Here is a 19395-nt window from a genome sequence, read left to right on the forward strand (position 1 = left end):
ACCATTCTTGATGCCCACAGGGAAACTGTTGAGACAAACCGGTGTGACTGGAACCTACTGTACTACCACACCCCGTTCAAAGACACTTAAATAGATTGTCTTGCCCATTCACCCTCTGAATAGCACACATACACAATCCATCTCTCAATTGTGTCAAGGCTTAAAAATCATTCTATAACCTGACTCCTCCTCTTCATCTACACTGATTGAAGTGGATTTATGACATCACTCATAAATTTCACCTGGATTCATCTGGTCAGTTTATGTCATGGGAAGAGCAGGTGTATATATCCTCGTTATTGTTATTTTGTGATACTTTTTATAATGTTTTACTTTAGTTTACTTGGTAAATATTTTCTTAACTCTTCTTGAACTGCGCTGTTGGTTAAGTAAGCATTTCGTGGTAAGGTCTACACTTGTATTCGGCGCATGTGACAAATAAAGTTTGATTTGATTCTTAATGTTTTGTATACTCAGTGTATGACTGCATAATAATGACATTGGTCTTTTTTTATACCAAATCAATTAGTATCTGTCTAAAGGTGGTATATGTTTCAGTAAATAAACTCATGCATTTTCTCCACTGCATACTATATTTTATTGACTGATCGTTTCTAAAGCTCCATGTCCAATCACACTCTCTAGTCTACACTAACGGATCCACTCTCACCCTGCACATGTATGCAGCACCCTCTACATACTAAAGGAAAGGATATGAGAGCTCACAGCTCCATCAGCAGCACCTCTGTCTGCCCTTTAGTCTACCAGGCTTTTCCCACGAGCACAGAGAGATGATATGTTTTTGAATGAGATGAGATTGTTTTTCCTCTTAAGCGGCTGGTGTCCAAGCCGCTACCCTGTGTGGGGTAAGGCTCAGGGGGGTCGCTCCAGCAGTGGTGTGCATTTCAAGGTCACAGCCAGAGAGTCCAAATGCATCAGGGAGCAGACAGTTGAATAGATCATTATTATTCTGCTCCCCCTGCTCTTCAACAGCTAGGCCCAGCCCAGACATGCAGCTAGGCCCAGCTTGGCTAAATATGTTGGTAGAATAGACTAGCCATGATAATGTTTAATGATAACGGAGAGAGGCTCTCAAATGATCCCTCTCGTCTTCAAGCCCCATCTGCATCATGTGGTGGCCAATCAAAAATCCAACTTAACAAAAACCTACAGCAGTGACTTTTTCCCGAAAGATTCTGATGACGATGATAATGATGATTATGGTTTCCACTATTGCTATAGTTTTTCTCTGTATAAAATTGCGGTTGAAAAACACCGGGCGGCAAAAAACAAGTGGAGCTATTTAGCTCCTAGAACATTTGATGCTATTAGCTAATTGGTAATCAGATGACAGATCTTATGGACTGCAAACAACAATGTATTTAGTCAGAAGTAGAATTGCAGAAATCCCTTGTGAATGCCTTTCACATGCACTAACACAGAGGGGAGTGATTTAAGAGTGTTGGGCTTAAGCTATTGTTCAAACATTGTGAAAAGTATCTGCTGCGGCTGCCACTGAGACAGATATTGATTTGAGGGCGCGAGGCTTGATGCCCGTGGCTTGAATTATATTTAGTGAATCTGAAATGAGAAATGAGAGCAAAGACCTGCAATCTCTTTAGTGGATCACAGAGTCAATTACTCACCTGGCTGTGCTTATCCAGACAGTACAGGAACAAAAAGTCATGCTGCAGTTCACGTGGTTCATTTGTTATTTAACTCTGTCCCACTAGAGGCTGTTTGTCTAATGAATGCAGCAGCACAGCACCCTGGTAGTACGTTTGTTGAAACAATGATGGAGATGATATGCTCTCTCAGTCTCCAACCTGGGTCTGAGATGAGCAGAACAGTCTGATACAGATCGTCTCAGTGTTACAACTGGCCCAGTTTCTCCATCTCTCTCCTGTTTCATTCCTGGTGCTCCTCTCACTGTCATGGTAATTGTTATCCATAATGGACATGTTTATTGTGACAGGTCTCCTCACATTCATATTTTCCAGTTGACAAACTACAGGAAAACAATTTGGCTTTAATTCACAGGCTCATAGAACACAGAATAAAATATCAAAGTGCCACATTTGTGGCAACATTTTAGGTTGGGTGAGGTCTCTTTAATGCTGCAGCCACAGTTTACTTTAAGTGGAAATTGCAATTCTAGGCAATTCAGAAAGTAAACAAAATTCAAATTCTAAAGGTTAGACCCACTGTTCTGTGTTGTCCGTCTGTCTCTGTCTGTCTGAGGGTTAGGCCCACTGTTCTGTGGTGTCTGTGCTGTGCTATCTGTCTGTCATGTTAGGTTGGGTGAGGTCTCTGCATGTCAATGCTGCAGCCACGGTTCACTTTAAGTGGAAATCACGTCTGTCTGTATTTCCACAATGGAATATGTTCCTGGTAGCTTTCATCAGTGCAAAAACAGAGAGTGTGTTGTTAAGTCAGATAGCCTCAGGGTATTGTCTGAGTGGAGACATACAGCAACCACACACACCTCCTGGAAGGGAGACCCTGCCTCACCTCATTGTTCCTGCAAATGTCTTTGTCTTTAGCTGCAGGTCTTTTAGTTGTGCTGCTCAAGTTGACTGGAAACCCTGTTTGCTTTTCACGCTGTTGGAGAACTGGGTTGCCAACTTAGGGAGATGCACACTGCTGACCTAGTTTCTCAAAACACTGGAGTGACTTCTTTCCACTGTGAGCTCTGTCTTATACCAGAGAAGATAATAGTTTTTTTTTGCTTAGTTTTTTTTTGCTTTGACGTGTTTGCCTTTCAAATCTTTGTCTTTTAAAAAAGAATATCCTAAGACTTGTAGCACCTTGTGCAGTGTTGATGGAAGCATAGAATAGATGACAGATATTTGCTGTTATTCTGACTAAGAAACCTTACTATCATACAGTAGCAGTCAGCTGGAAATAGTAGAGATTCTGTCTGTGTGTTTGAGTTGACATAACCTGAACTAACCATTAACCCTGTGGTGGTCACATAAGGGTCTAGTCCTCTTTCCAGATGAAAGGGAGCCACACCATCCAGTCACAAGATGCTACACAAAGTGAGCATTAACTACTGGAAGAGAACAAACTAGCGTTCATGTCAGGCTCTCAGTCAGTCTAACATCCTGGGGTGGATCTAGTTATAGTACTGGGTCTCACTCACTGTCGAGTAAAACGCACAGGAGGCGTTTTAAGATGCTGCACACATCAGGGCTCTACTTTACAAGGGTGCTGTGCTGTCTGTCTGCCTGTCTGTCTGTCTGCCTGAGGGTTAGACCCACTGTGATATGCTGTGCTGTCTGTCTGTCTGCCAGTCATGCTCTATTGAAAACATTATCTGACTGGCATCTGCTGGCTAAATGGGGGACACGAGCACTGAAGTAAAAACACACACCCTGCAGTGTGTGTGTGTGTGTGTGTGTGTGTGTGTGTGTGTGTGTGTGTGTGTGTGTGTGTGTGTGTGTGTGTGTGTGTGTACGCTCACTGAGCTTAGGCCAACAAAGGGGCAAATAACAGCTTCCACATGCCAACGTTGAAGGGAATATATCATGCAGCTTGATGTTAGTATAGCAGAGATTCAAACTATGTGTCACCTCAGGTCACCCATTTGTTCGCTCTATGTCCAGTTTTTGTTCCACCCTCCTCATCCTGTCCTGCTCCTCCAGGTGATGAAGACCTACCACATGTACCACACAGAGAGCATCAGCGCTGAGAGCAAGCTGAAGGACGCTGAGAAGCAGGAGGAGAAGCAGTTCAGTAAGTCTGCTGATCTCAACGTCCACCTGCTGCGCCACGAGGACCGGCCCCAGAGACGCAGCTCCGTCAGGAAGATTGAGAAGATGAAGGAGAAGGTGAGGCTGACACCAAGGCTTGATGACCGTTATAATATCTATAACAGCTGTTGGCTGGAACTGCTGCTAGTAATGTACATTTTCAGCCTAGTCACTTCCATAAGTGGTATTTTGTGTGCTCATTTTGGGCCAGAGGGATCCTCTCAGTAGTATGTGAATGAGAAGATAGTAAGGCTTTGTGAGAGTGGGTGCATTGTGTAAGCTCACCGCTCTGAGAGAGAGAGCCGACCGCACGGAGCATGGGTCCACAGCTAGACACACATGCACTCTGAAAGCTGCGTTGTTGGGAAGGGCATTTCATGGTACACCTGTTGTATTCGGCGCATGTGACGAATACAATTTGATTTGATTTTCAGGGGGAATTTCTGCAATGCAAATGCATCTCCATTATCAGTGCAGCTCAGGGAATCAAAAGGCTGTCAGGCCGACATCTTTCCTCCCTCCTCAGGCTGCCATCTCTACAGAGATGCTGCCAGGAGAACCATACCAACCCCACTCACTATTTATAACTTGCTGTAGCTATGAACGTTATTTCTCTCCACGCTGCCTAGTAACTTCATTTTGCAGGCTACAGTGGCAGTCTCATTCAGAATCGTTCTAGCTACCTCCAAACAAAGAAGGAGAGGAGACAAGAAGGAGAGGAGACAAGAAGGAGAGGAGACAAGGATATGAGACAATCAAGCCATAATCCCCTTTTCTCCAATGTACTGTTTTCATTTGCACGATAATGGACATCACTAATTTGAGTTAGTGAATCATGTATATTTGAAGTACATGTGTATGTATTTGAAGTACATGTTATCCAGTATTATCCATCTGGAAGAGGATAAGGAGTGGTTTCAAACACACACACACAGACACAAGTTAAGGTTTGGCTGTTAAATTGTCTCTCTCTTTAGTCCTGCTTGTCAGCCATGTCTCAATGATTCTGTGCCGCTGCTTTCCATTTAAGTCAATTGTTTTTGTCAATACCATTATGTATTGGTCTACTAGCATCCATTAGTGATGCTATGTGAACAGCAGACGACTACTTCTTCTGTTTTTATGATTCATTGAATATTTCCCAGCTGGATGCCTTAATTAAGCAGATGCAGCATGTCCAGTTAACCATAGCAACAAAGCCGGTGCACCATCTAGAGCTATGTGTTATTTCTGCAATGACAAATCTAAACTGTTTAAATACAGCATATTTCTATAGATTTCATTCTCGTAGATGACTTGTCATTGACACATTATAAACATTACTTGTTTTATGTGTGAGCACAATTGGAAAACACTAGAGGGACTGTTTGTGTTAGTCTGTTTTTGTTTGCAAGCACACTGGACCGAAACAATATTTTATGGCTATTTCATTGTTCACATCTGGACTGTGCAGATTGTTGTGCCAAGTGTTAGCAGACAGACAGAATGGCTGTGAGGGAGTGACTGAAGGACCAGCCTGGGTAGACCACTTATGATATTGTCTACATGGAGCTTCTTAAAAAACATCTCTTACAGTGGACCCCTCTGACCTCTTTCCTGACAACACTAAGCCACGCCATCAGGCTGCACAGCAATCCTCCTATGTTATTGTGCAAATACCATTCAGCCCACTCAACGTTGCTTCATTTCATAGACTGTTTTCCCCCTCTTTGTCTGCTCTCCATTTCTCTCTCTCTCTTTCTCCCCTCTCCTTCCCCCAGAGGCAAGCCAAGTACTCCGAAAACAAGCTGAAGTGCACTAAAGCCCGCAACGACTATTTGTTGAACCTGGCAGCAACGAATGCCGTTGTGGCGAAATACTACATCCACGATGTCTCTGATATGATTGATGTAAGTATGCGATAGACACACAGGCTGGTTTGTGTCTCACAGCTGGGATTGTCTAATGTTGGTCTAATGTTGGTCTAACGTTGGTCTTATGTTGGTCTTATGTTGGTCAAACGTTGCTACACTATATAATCTCACCATCTGTTTCACGGTTCTTAGCCCATTTGCTGTATTGCTTCAAGCTGCTCTGTCGGTTTGACTGAAAGTGTTTACCTCCATTTTGTGTCTCTTAATCTCAAACACAACAGTTTTGTTCTAAGCCCTCCAGTAGTACTGTTGTTATATGTCTAACTGAATGGCTTTGCCAGGTATACATTACACCAGGACTGTATGTTACCACCCAAAAGGCATTGTTATGATTCTTCTGGAATATGAATGATGGGAATGGTTCAGTGTTGACAGTCAGAATACCTTACTCCTGGTCTTCTCTTCCCGCTCTTACCCCTGTTCTTCTCTCCTCCCTCTGTCATGCCCTCATCTATCTGGGAGGGCTTGGAGTGCTGTCAGGGCTAAGGCCCCTTTGGAAGCTGTGCTGAGAGGCTTGGAGCAGAGCATGGCCCTGTTACTGTCACACACCACACTCCCAGGGAGCCAACCAAAACACACTGATGGTGAAACATGACCCTGGGTGACACACACACAGACACACACACACACACATACACACACACACGTACACACACATATACACACACACACACACAGAAACTAATCTGGTCCTATGTGCTTCCTACTTCAAAACAAAACACTTCCCTTTTCTTTTACTTCATTCCTCAAATCTACAATATAGCCAGGGTTTTCACCCTCTTCTTTTGGTCCACTTCTAATAAATAATGTGTTACGTTGAACTGTATGCAACTTCCCCTCCAAAGTATCCATTGGATTATAGAAATAGAGAGTAATACACAGTTACATGACAGAAAAAACCATACCTAGGTGAACCACCATCATAATTCAAAATGCAAAGCCAATGCAGCCCAGCAGCAAGCCTGCCTGAGAAGTCTGTGATTACGGTTGGTGAACAGGGTGAGTTTGCTTTGTGGACCACTAATGGCTGGAGGAATGAAACCCTAGCCAGGGTCTGGGTGCAGGCTCTGTGTATACAGGCAGCAGTGTGGCCAGTATGGTTGGCATGGTTCATTCAGCCCCAGGTTACCTGGTGGTTGTGGCAGGGATCATTCAGCCGCAGGTTACCTGGTGGTTCCCCCTCTCTCCCACCTCCCTGCCGGTCTACTGCTGGGTGGTTACTGTGGTATTGCCCCAGGCCTGCCTGGCCACTTCTGATACTCTGAGTTGGACACAGAGATCCTGCATATGTAAAGTACTGTATGCCTAGAAACATATGATGCAATTGAACTGAGAGGCTTGAGGCTAGACAGACTTTTGGCAATGAGAGAGATTGCATCCAGGATTTTTCTCTTTAAAATGTTCTAAACATCAACTGTGTGAAGTGTGAAGGAGCTAGCCAGGAGCTGTAGGCTACACAGGGGTCTGCCAGACGGAGACCTCTGATTGTTGGCTGTGTCTCTGTGCTGGGTCACTTTGTTGGAGCTGCTTCCTGTGTCTGGCAAGCAAAAGGGGCCATGTCATCCCAAATCCGGCCCCACTGCAGGGAAAGAGATTGTGAGCATGACTCGCTGTGCTTTGCCGCCACAAGCTTTGCAGAGGATAAGGGCCTGTTTGTCATGCCACACAGAAACAGTCACTAGCAGCCAGACATCAAAACAGACATCCACACTGCAAGTCAGCCCTGTCCACCTGAATCAATGGAAATAAAATACAGACGTCTTTTGCATGCAAATAAACAATGTCATCAGTTCTGCAGTAGCAGTATTCTGCCTGTCAGCACTCCTGCTACAGTCTACTCACGATAGGACCATGATTCAATCAAAGCATGGAACTCATTAGAGCCAGGCAGTGTGTTTCTTATGGGATGTGGCTGTTGAAATACAACTCTGTACCATAAAGAGCTCTGTGCTCCCATATCCTTACTCATTGTACACTGACCCTGTTATAAAACAACCACAAATATGGGGGTTTATCATTGGAGTCGAGCACAACTTCCTGTGTTTTTTGTAAAGAGTGTTTAGTGAATCACTAAGCAGTCAGACTCAGGCCCCTCGAAGCCTCTTAGAAACCCACTTGGCTATAGTAATGAGGTTAGTTTATGCAGCTCCATGGTTGAGCTAATTATCTTAGGTGTCCTACTGTACTACTGCTTCTCTAATTTGGTGTATTCTATTTCTGCCCGTTAACCCCCAACAGTGTCTAATTTGGAATTTAGTTCATGTTGGAGGTCAGGTTAGTAACATGCTCGTAGGAAATGAGCGGAATTGTGTAACTGAATCGTGTGCATGCTAAAGACTGAGTTCATCACATTGACTTGTGTATAATGAGGGCATGGATTCAGACTGGTTTGTCAGGTTGTTCAAAATTAGGGCCAGTATGTTCTTAGACACGTGACCTGAGCTGGAAAACTCTGGACCCTAGGCTTATGCTTCCAATCAGGTCATGATCAACTCTTTTATTATATTCTACTCCTATGTTAGTTATTGTATTATACTATACTATAATGACTGTATCTCTATAGTGCTGCGACCTGGGCTACCATGCCAGCCTGGCACGTACCTTCAGGACCTACCTGTCAGCTGAGTACAACCTGGAGACTAGTCGCCATGAGGGCCTGGACATCATGGAGAACGCCGTGGACAACCTGGACTCCCGCAGCGACAAGCACAAGATCATGGACATGCACAACCAGGTGTTCTGCCCTCCCATGCGCTTCGAGTACCTGCCCCACATGGGGGACGAGGTGAGAGGGGTCAAAGGACTGATACATTTGGTACATTTATAGATTCATACTATATCTTTATCGAAATGTATCCAAGTTACAAGTACAACCAATACATTTGTTAAACCATGGAAACCACATTCACGCCAGCAGAAACAGCAAGCATGTTTTTTCCAATCCTGTGAGACAGTTTGTGAAAAACCAAGTTGCCCAGCCCGTACCTCTCTGTCTATGTGTCCTCTCAGGTGTGCCAGGTGAGTGCCCAGCAGCCTGTGCAGACTGAGCTCCTAATGCGCTACCACCAGCTGCAGTCCCGCCTGGCCACACTCAAGATCGAGAACGAGGAGGTGAAGGCTTTTTTAAAATGTACCTTTATTTAACTAGGTAAGTCAGTTAAGAACAAATTCTTATTTACAATGACGGCCTACCCCGGCCAAACCCTAACCCGGCCGACACTGGGCCAATTGTGCACAACCCTACGGGACTCCCAATCACGGCCGGTTGTGATACAGCCTGGAATCGAACCAGGGTCTGAAGTGATGCCTCTAGCACTGAGATGCACGGCCTTAGACTGCTGCTCCACTCGGGAGTCCATGATAGCATCCCCCCAGTGTGTCTGTTGCTTCCCCCCACTGAGACCGCTCTGTAGCCTCTGTGCCTCTGTCACCTCTCTCTCTGACACGTCCAAATTCAGCCGGTCTTTAGAGACTATCAGCTCTCATCGCAATTTAATTTCAGTGGCCCACACACACTCCTTGGGAGCAGAGTGTATATTCAGCTTGTGATATTAACGTGTGTGATAACACCAATGGGTGTTCCATGTAGATACAGTACATCACTGTTGATGGTCTATTGTGTGTTGTGATGACTGGTCCTTCTCAGTGGGAGCAGCAGGCACACACACACACACACACACACACACACACACACACACACACACACACGCACATGCACACGGAGACAAACACACCTCTCACCCTCTGAGTAGATGCAAGTGCTAACGGAGGTGCTAATGACCCTGGCTGGCTAGCTACAGCCTGCCCTGATGGCTATGCCTCCGTCTCATAACATCTCATATAACTGGCGGGTAATTTCAATGCTGTAGAGAAAGAGCCCGCAGCCCTTTTACATCCAGCCAGACCAGACGCTATTCATATTCTGCTGTTATTCTGATGGATGGCTGACCGGTGGGTCATCTGGTACACTGCCTAGGAATGAGCCCTGTACCTGCTTCAGGGTAGAGGAAGGCTGCCAGCTGTCATGCAGCTATAGTCAAAGGTCATCAGTTGTTATTCAGGGTCAATTTGTCTTTGAAATGGGATATGCCAGTGATGACTCACACTTGACCTTGCACATGTCGTAGGGAACCCTGAAGTTAAAAAAATCTTACTGGTCTATTATGTTACAAAAGACCTGGATCAGATGACTGGGGGGGAAATGCTGTTTCGCTTGTCACCATTTCATTATTTGTTGAAATTCTTCCCTTTCTTGTTGTTCTGAAGGACATGGATCAGATGACTGAGTAGGAAATCCTAGTTCATTTGTCATCGTTTTGGTTGTTGAATCGTTCCCTTTGCTGTAGGTGAGGAAGACACTGGACGCCACCATGCAGACCATGCAGGACATGCTGACTGTGGAGGACTTTGATGTGTCTGATGCCTTCCAGCATAGCCGCTCCACTGAGTCCATCAAGTCTGTGGCCTCTGAGACCTACATGAGCAAACTGAACGTGGCCAAGAGACGGGCCAACCAGCAGGAGACAGAGGTCTTCTACTTCACTGTGAGTACCTGCCTGCTATACATAGCCTTCATACCTGCCTGTTATACATAGCCTTCATACCTGCCTGTTATGCATAGCCTTCATACCTGCCTGTTATACATAGCCTTCATACCTGCCTGTTATACATAGCCTTCATACCTGCCTGTTATGCATAGCCTTCATACCTGCCTGTTATACATAGCCTTCATACCTGCCTGTTATACATAGCCTTCATACCTGCCTGTTATACATAGCCTTCATACCTGCCTGCTATACATAGCCTTCATACCTGCCTGTTATGCATAGCCTTCATACCTGCCTGTTATGCATAGCCTTCATACCTGCCTGTTATACATAGCCTTCATACCTGCCTGTTATACATAGCCTTCATACCTGCCTGTTATGCATAGCCTTCATACCTGCCTGTTATACATAGCCTTCATACCTGCCTGTTATACATAGCCTTCATACCTGCCTGTTATGCATAGCCTTCATACCTGCCTTTTATGCATAGCCTTCATACCTGCCTGTTATGCATAGCCTTCATACCTGCCTGTTATGCATAGCCTTCATACCTGTCTGTTTTGCTCTGAGATATGCAGCCATGCCTCAGGGCAACTGCCTGTTAAATCTGTTTCACAGTTAAGTAACAGACCTGGCTGTACTGCCATAACATTTACTCCCTGACTAAAAGGGCCTCAGGTGTCAGCTTAGTGCGGGGCACTGCAGTGTACAGTACTGCACATCAACATCAAGCCATCAGCCATCACACTATTTCATAAAACACATATGACAAGCCCCATGCTTTGGAAATCACATGGAAATCCAATTATCCCTGGAACAGATTGAGTTTGTTCCGTACAGAGTGAAACTGACTGAATGTGTTCTCTGGCCTCTGTGGTGGATGGCAGGCGTCTCCGCCTGTTCCAGTCACATCCCATTAGCGCCGTTCACTCACTGACGCCTTCATCTGGTCTGTTTGGGTTCACAGAAATTCAAGGAGTTCCTGAACGGCAGCAACCTCATCATTAAACTGCAGGCCAAGCATGACCTCCTGAAGCAGACACTGGGAGAAGGTAAGGCCCCTCGGTCTCTCCACCAATGACATCATATCTATTTAAATCAATGTTAGTTTGACACCCCTTCTCTTAATGCTCCTACTTCCTTCTGGTCACAGTGGTGTTAATGGCAGGCGCCAGGCCTTGCGTGTCAACGCCTAGCTCAGTATGAGCCAGAAATCCCTATGTGATAGGTGATGGGTCTGCAAAATGGCCGCCATCAGGCCCAGTAGTGTTGTGGAGCTCTTATCTAATGAGCAAAGCTGAACCTGGCAGAGGAAGTGGGAGGAGACCACGTGAACTTGTTTCTTCTCAAGGGGCAGAAGGGAACCAGGGAAGAGAAATTAAGTTCAAATTCAAAGGCGAGTTGCATCAAAGATATCACAAGAAAACACTAAAGCACCATCGATCCCCACTCCTCTCTTCTCATTTGCACGAGTGAGACATTGCACTGGTTGGTTCCTGTATGTTGTAGCCTCTAGGAGGATCCTGGAGGAGTATGGGTAATAGAAACCCCCGCCCTTCTCACAGAGGCCCCTCCCAAGGGGACCTTTGTCACCTCAGCCATGAGAAGTTTACGCCCAATCAGTCAGGATGTCCCAGCTCCCAGCAGCACCATCTCAGCAGCTGCTACTGCACCAGAGGTTCACCTAGTAGAGAGGGACAGCAGGTACAACCAGCTGAGGCCATGCACACACACACACAATTTCACCCCATACTCACATACAGTGCACAAACTTGGTCGACATGGATTTGTCTATTCAGTTTAGGCATCTCTAATGTTCCTCTGTCATCTTCAGATCTCTATGAACTGATACCTCAAACTGATACCTCAGACTGCTTGAATGTGTTTTCATGTGAACATAGCCCACAGCTGGATTGTTTGTGTGATCGTGGCCCAGTGCTGCTGTCTGTGTAGGGACATACCAACAATGTTTAATTATTCAGGTGATCAATCTAGCCTGCTCATTAAGTGTGTGTGTGTGTATGTGTGTGTGTGTGTGTGTGTGTGTGTGTGTGTGTGTGTGTGTGTGTGTGTGTGTGTGTGTGTGTGTGTGTGTGTGTGTGTGTACATGCATGAATGTGTTATTAGAGACCATGGAGAATACCACATGGTGCACACATCAGACCTCGCTGTATAGATTACTACAGCACTATGTCAACATGAAAACTAGTCAATGTGACTGGGATAGCTTCCCTCCTGGATTCTGAGTGGAAATCACAGATTTTCTGTAGTAGATACTTTAGAGAGGTTCATCAAGAAAATCTCCAGTTTACGCAGGTAGAACTCACAGCTAGTCATACAAAATACACCATCATAATGATTTGTTGCCTATTGTTAGATTATGGCACTGTATTTGAAATGTAGGTTTAGAATATTGAGACCTCAACTTTACAGCTTTTACATAAAGCATTCGGCTCATTGAACAAAAGTACTTCAGTCACCAATTACTGCTGTATTCTTGTAGTTACGATGAAACACTTAACCCACTTAACCCTTTACACTCATACCCATATACGGGTTGAAAATGGCAGATTTGGGCACTAATAAGCGCCTAAATTGGAATGCTATACATGACGTCAGAGCTCTGACTGCGCTTCACAACATTGTATGGGTTTTGACTGACAGCCGTTCTGAACACCACACGCGACAAGAAGCTGCCACAATCTCACCCGGTAATTGGGCTACTTTTGCAATTTTTTTGTTGTTAGAGTGAGGAAAATCCTATAAATTAAGATGACTTGATATATTTTAAAAGATGAGATGTTGAGGATTATAATAAATACCACTTTGATGTAGTAAAGCAAGCCAAACACAAATGTGCACTAAATTAAATTTATTTTTTTAGATTTTTTATTTAATGTTTATTCAACGAGGCAAGTCAGTTAAGAACAAATTCTTATTTACAATGACGGCCTATTTGTAAAGCACCCCCGGCCAAACCTTCCCCTAACCAGGACGACGCTGGGCCAATCATAAAACTCATGTCCTTTACAGGGTCAACGTTTCTGATCACTATGTCTGATGTACAGTTACAAGATGACATGGCGTCATACCCTAGGTTGTCCTGAACACAATGAGCTAATGTTTGTTTATTCTTGAAGAGAATCTGCTGCAGCACACGAACCTGAATGCACTCATGACTCCTTTCTATGCCCACCAACATTACCATCTGTTTCTCTGAACTGCCTTGTGAAGCCTAACACTGTAAGATCATGTTTTATAACTTCGCTAGTCATGTTGGAAATAGAACAACCTTTCAAATCATGCTCACCTGACCCAGATTGCGGTTTATAATGGACGGTTTTTGGATTGCGTAAAGTACATCTTATATATACATATGTACAAAATGACCAACTGGAGACCTGGATGGCAGGACAAATCAACATAACATTAAGATTAAGATAGGGCATCTGTACTGCCAACATTATGTATAGAGAAATGGGTCAGTCATCACTATTGTCTCTCATTCAATGCTCAATGGATTCTATATAAAAGGCTTTTCTCTACCCTAGCTAATAAACCTTTGATTAACTATTGGCTTTGAAATGAGTTCATAGATGCAGCAGTTAGAGCTGTGGTTAGTGGGAGAACCCTTCTGATGGATATAGATTACAGTCATAACAACTAACTGACTTCTTCACTGCCTAACCTACACTCAATGTCTTGTGTTTACCTGAGATTAGAAAAGGTTTATTGTTTGTGTGTGTGTGTGTGTGTGTGTGTGTGTGTGTGTGTGTGTGTGTGTGTGTGTGTGTGTGTGTGTGTGTGTGTGTGTGTGTGTGTGTGTGTGTGTGTGTGTGTGTGTGTGTGTGTGTGTGTGTGTGTGTGTGTGTGTGTGTGTGTGTGTGTGTGTGTGTGTGTGTGTGTGTGAGAGAGGTGCTGTTTGAGTGTTTTTGGTGAAAGTTTGAAAGTGAAACTATTTGAATATTTGGGTTTGGTGCTTTTACGTGCACATGTGTCTCTGTGTGTGCTGAGACATGCACAGGGCTTAGGGACAAAGGGCTCAGTGAGCTGGCACTGACATTGCACAGTGTCACCAGTGTGAGATGACCCCCCCTGTACCCCCAGTCTTCCACCTCCCACCCAGAGCCCTTTTCTTCCCTCGGGCAGCGGGCCTGCACCCCACAGGGTCCTCTCTGAGGTTTCTACGGCGACAGCTCAATGCCTTTGTCTCAGGGATGCTGTTGTTGCTAGACCATTCAGCTCTCCCTCAATAGCTTTGACTATTCCCATGAAATCCTTCACTGAGCCCTGGTAGAGGAGCAGGAGTTAGCCTGCGCACTGCATACCATGCCCTCATATTCTTAATGACATTTCTCTCTTCTGTGTTTGCAGGAGAAAGGGCTGAATGTGGGACTTCGAGGTAAGATGTCTTAAGATAACTAAACCATTTCAAATCCCCTGCCTTTGTTCCAAGACGCCTTTTCAACTGAACTTATAGGAATTGGATTTAACATGCACAGTCATTGGGTAGAGTAATAATGATTATTGTATGATGAATATAAAAATGTAACTGTAAAATATACACAGTCCTACACTATCAAGTCTTCAGCCAAATAAACAAAGTCTCTAATTAATGATAAGCTACATCTATGTATGTATCCAAAGATCATGGTGCATATTTAAGGTTATTTGATGTCAGTGGGTGTCTGATACTTCTCAGATAGAGTTCAGTGTGTCAAATTGGAGGGCCTGTTGTCCGGACCTCTCGCAGTCTCAACAGGGTTCAATTCTCGGGCCGACTCTTTTCTCTGTATACATCAATGATGTTGCTCTTGCTGCTGGTGATTCTCTGATCCACCTCTACGCAGACGACACCATTCTGTATACTTCTGGCCCTTCTTTGGACACTTTGTTGACAAACCTCCAGACGAGCTTCAATGCCATACAACACTCCTTCCGTGGCCTCCAATTGCTCTTAAATGCAAGTAAATCTAAATGCATGTTCTTCAACCGATCGCTGCCTGCACCTGCCCGCCCGTCCAACATCACTACTCTGGACGGTTCTGACTTAGAATATGTGGACAACTATAAATACCTAGGTGTCTGGTTAGACTGTAAACTCTCCTTCCAGACTCACACTAAACATCTCCAATCCAAAATTAAATCTAGAATTGGCTTCCTATTTCGCAACAAAGCATCCTTCACTCATGCTGCTAAACATACCCTTGTAAAACTGACCATCCTACCAATCCTCCACTTCGGCGATGTCATTTACAAAATATCTTCCAATACCCTACTCAATAAATTGGATGCAGTCTATCCAATTTGTAAGTCGCTCTGGATAAGAGCGTCTGCTAAATGACTTAAATGTAAAATGTAAATACCCTCATAAAACTGACTATCCTACCGATCCTTGACTTCGGCGATGTCATTTACAAAATACCCTCCAACACTCTACTCAGCAAATTGTATGTAGTCTATCACAGTGCCATTCGTTTTGTCACCATAGCCCCATATAGTACCCACCACTGCGACCTGTATGCTCTCGTTGGCTGGCCTTCGCTTCATATTCGTCGCCAAACCAACTGGCTCCAGGTCATCTATAAGTCTTCGCTAGGTAAAGCCCCGCCTTATCTCAGCTCACTGGTCACCATAGCAGCACCCACCCGTAGCACGCGCTCCAGCAGGTATATTTCACTGGTCATCCACAAAGCCAACTCCCCCTTTGGCCGCCTTTTCTTCCAGTTCTCTGCTGCCAATGACTGGAACGAATTGCAAAAATCACTGAAGCTGGAGTCTTACATCTCCCTCACTAACTTTAAGCATCAGCTGTCAGAGCAGCTTACCGATCATTGCACCTGTACACAGCCCATCTGTAAATAGCCCACCCAACTACCTCATCCCCATATTGTTATTTATTTATTTTGCTCCTTTGCACCCCAGTATATCTACTTGCACATTTATCTTCTGCACATCTATCACTCCAGTGTTAATGCTAAATTGTAATTATTTTGCCACAATGGCCTATTTATTGCCTTACCTCCCCAATCTTACTACATTTGCACACCCTGTATATAGATTTTTCTGTTGTGTTATTGACTGTACGTTTGTTTATCCCATGTGTAACTCTATGTTGTTTGTGTCGCACTGCTTTGCTTTATCTTGGCCAGGTCGCAGTTGTAAATGAGAACTTGTTCTCAACTGGCCTACCTGGTTAAATAAAGGTGAAATTAATAAAAAAAAAAAACAAAGGAACAAGCTACTGCAGGTCATACAGGAGGGAGTTCTCAGAACATCTTGTTCACATACAACCATTATTTTCTGCTCCATTTACCTTATTGCCAGGAGTTAATACAAACCTAAGCATCATGTGATGCAAAGCCACAATGAGCAGAATGGTTGAGGCTGTGTTTAGAGTTCCGGCTGGGTGGCAGAGCGGACAGGGCTGTGTGTCACTGCTCTCGGTCTCTGGGAAGGGCTCCAGGACCGCAGTGCAGATGGAGCAGGCATGCTGTTAGTGTGTGTGCTGTTAGTGTGTGTGTGTGTGTGTGTGCTGTTAGTGTGTGTGTGTGTGCTGTGAATGTGTGTGTGCGCACGTGTGTGTGTGATATAAATGAGGTAAATTCCTAGGTGTATTTTAATGTTTTGTAATATTATTATAAGTTTGGATAAGACTTAAATATATTTTAGGAATGCTACTTTGGTTGAGCCTGACGACTCCTCCACTGCTCTGTCGTTCGCTACAATCTTTAGTCTGAGATCGCCATTGAAGTCGTTTGTGGAGATAAGGGGCATTTTAACAAAACAAATTCATCAGTGATTGGATCGTCTCTAGCCAATCAGAGCATCAATGCCAATCACCGCCGCTTCACCCACGTGTTTTATGGCTCTGACCCAACCCATCGGTTCTGGACCAATCAGACGGCCCCAAATGTGTTCGCATTCGGTGAAGGGTCGGGGAGGTACTCAGATTCAGACTCATTGTGGAGAAGAAACTAACGTCCGTGGGCGTAGCGTAGCGTTTTGCCAGAGCAAGGAGTCTGGGTAGCCAGGCAAACTTTAGTTTTCCCTGTCCATGACCGGCCTCGCCAAAGTACCACCGGTCTGCTAACCACACTGTACTGAGTGTATAAACCATTAGGAACACCTGCTCTTTCCATGACATAGACTGACCTGGTTAATCCAGGTGAAAGCTGTGATCCCTTATTGATATCACCTGTTAAATCCACTTCAATCAGTGTAGATGAAGGGGAAGGAGACAGGTTAAAGAAGGATTTTTAAGCCTTGAGACAATTGAGACATGGATTGTGTATGTGTGCCATTCAGAGGGTGAATGGGCAAGACAAAATATTTAAATGCCTTTGAACGGGGTATGGTAGTAGGTGCCAGGCCCACCGGTTTGTGTCAAGACGCTGCTGGGTTTTTCACGCTTCAGTTTCCCGTGTGTATCAAGAATGGTTCACCACCCAAAGGACATCCAGCAACTTCACACAACTGTGGGAAGCATTGTAGTCAACATGGGCCAGCATCCCTGTGGAGCGCATTCAACACCTTGTACAGTCCATTCCCCAACGAATTGAGGCTGTTCTGAGGGCAAAAGAGGGGGTGCAATAAATATTAGGAAGGTGTTCCTAATGTTTTGTACACTTAGTGTATATGTGAGGGATAAACTGAACTATCAGCAGGTGTGCTTGCTTTTATAAGCTCTGATTAATAATGTTTACATTCAGCTATACAGTATATCACAAAAGTGAGTACGCCCCTCACATTTTTGTAAATATTTGAGTATATCTTTTCATGTGACAACACTGAAGAAATGACACTTTGCTACATTGTAAAGTAGTGAGTGTACAGCTTGTATAGCAGTGTACATTTGCTGTCCCCTCAAAATAACTCAACACACAGCCATTAATGTCTAAACCGTTGGCAACAAAAGTGAGTACACCCCTAAGTGAAAATGTCCAAATTGGGCCCAATTAGCCATTTTCCCTCCCCGGTGTCATGTGACTCTTTAGTGTTACAAGGTCTCAGGTGTGAATGGGGAGCAGGTGTGTTAAATTTGGTGTCATCGCTCTCACACTCCCTCATACTGACTGGTCACTGGAAGTTCAACATGGCACCTCATGGCAAAGAACTCTCTGAGGATCTGAAAAAAATATTTGTTGATCTACATAAAGATGGCCTGGGCTATAAGAAGATTGCCAAGACCCTGACACTGAGCTGCAGCACGGTGGCCAAGACCATACAGAGGTTTAACTGGACAGGTTCCACTCAGAACAGGCCTCGCCATGGTCGACCAAAGAAGTTGAGTGCACGTGCTTGGCGTCATATCCAGAGGTTGTCTTTGGGAAATAGACGTATGAGTGCTGCCAGCATTGCTGCAGAGGTTGAAGGGGTGGGGGGTCAGCCTGTCAGTGCTCAGACCATACGCCGTACACTGCATCAAATTGGTCTGCATGGCTGTCGTCCCAGGTGGAAGCCTCTTCTAAAGATGATGCACAAGAAAGCCCGCAAACAGTTTGCTGAAGACAAGCAGACTAAGGACATGGATTACTGGAACCATGTCCTGTGGTCTGATGAGACCAAGATAAACGTATTTGGTTCAGATGGTGTCAAGCGTGTCTGGCGGCAACCAGGTGAGGAGTACAAAGACAAGTGTGTCTTGCCTACAGTCAAGCATGGTGGTGGGAATGTCATGGTCTGGGGCTGCATGAGTGCTGCCGGCACTGGGGAGCTACAGTTCATTGAGGGAACTGTGAATACCAACATGTACTGTGACATACTGAAGCAGATCATGATCCCCTCCCTTCGGAGACTGGGCCGCAGGGCAGTATTCCAACATGATAACGACCCCAAACACACCTCCAAGACGACCACTGCCTTGCTAAAGAAGCTGAGGGTAAAGGTGATGGACTGGCCAAGCATGTCTCCAGACCTAAACCCTATTGAGCATCTGTGGGGCATCCTCAAACGGAAGGTGGAGGAGTGCAAGCTCTCTAACATCCACCAGCTCCGTGATGTCGTCATGGAGGAGTGGAAGAGGACTCAAGTATCAACCTGTGAAGCTCTGGTGAACTCCATGCCCAAGAAGGTTAAGGCAGTGCTGGAAAATGATGGTGGCCACACAAAATATTGACACTTTGGGACCAATTTGGACATTTTCACTTAGGGGTGTACTCACTTTTGTTGCCAGCGGTT

At 44.8% G+C, this 19395-nt stretch overlaps 1 protein-coding gene across 2 annotated transcripts in view; it reads left to right on the forward strand.

Annotated features, from left to right (window-relative positions):
• Window positions 1–19395, forward strand: part of LOC129815462 (SLIT-ROBO Rho GTPase-activating protein 3) — a 106911-nt gene that overhangs the window by 59623 nt on the left and 27893 nt on the right. For both annotated transcript variants that reach the window (XM_055869330.1, XM_055869331.1), the window contains exons 5-11: window positions 3648–3833; window positions 5516–5644; window positions 8232–8453; window positions 8678–8779; window positions 10015–10212; window positions 11183–11267; window positions 14590–14617. In XM_055869330.1, coding sequence (XP_055725305.1) covers window positions 3648–3833; window positions 5516–5644; window positions 8232–8453; window positions 8678–8779; window positions 10015–10212; window positions 11183–11267; window positions 14590–14617 — 950 coding nt within the window. The remainder of the gene's footprint in view (window positions 1–3647; window positions 3834–5515; window positions 5645–8231; window positions 8454–8677; window positions 8780–10014; window positions 10213–11182; window positions 11268–14589; window positions 14618–19395) is intronic.

The sequence above is a fragment of the Salvelinus fontinalis genome, chromosome 18 (genome assembly GCF_029448725.1).
Source record: "Salvelinus fontinalis isolate EN_2023a chromosome 18, ASM2944872v1, whole genome shotgun sequence".
In the NCBI taxonomy this organism is placed as follows: domain Eukaryota; kingdom Metazoa; phylum Chordata; class Actinopteri; order Salmoniformes; family Salmonidae; genus Salvelinus; species Salvelinus fontinalis.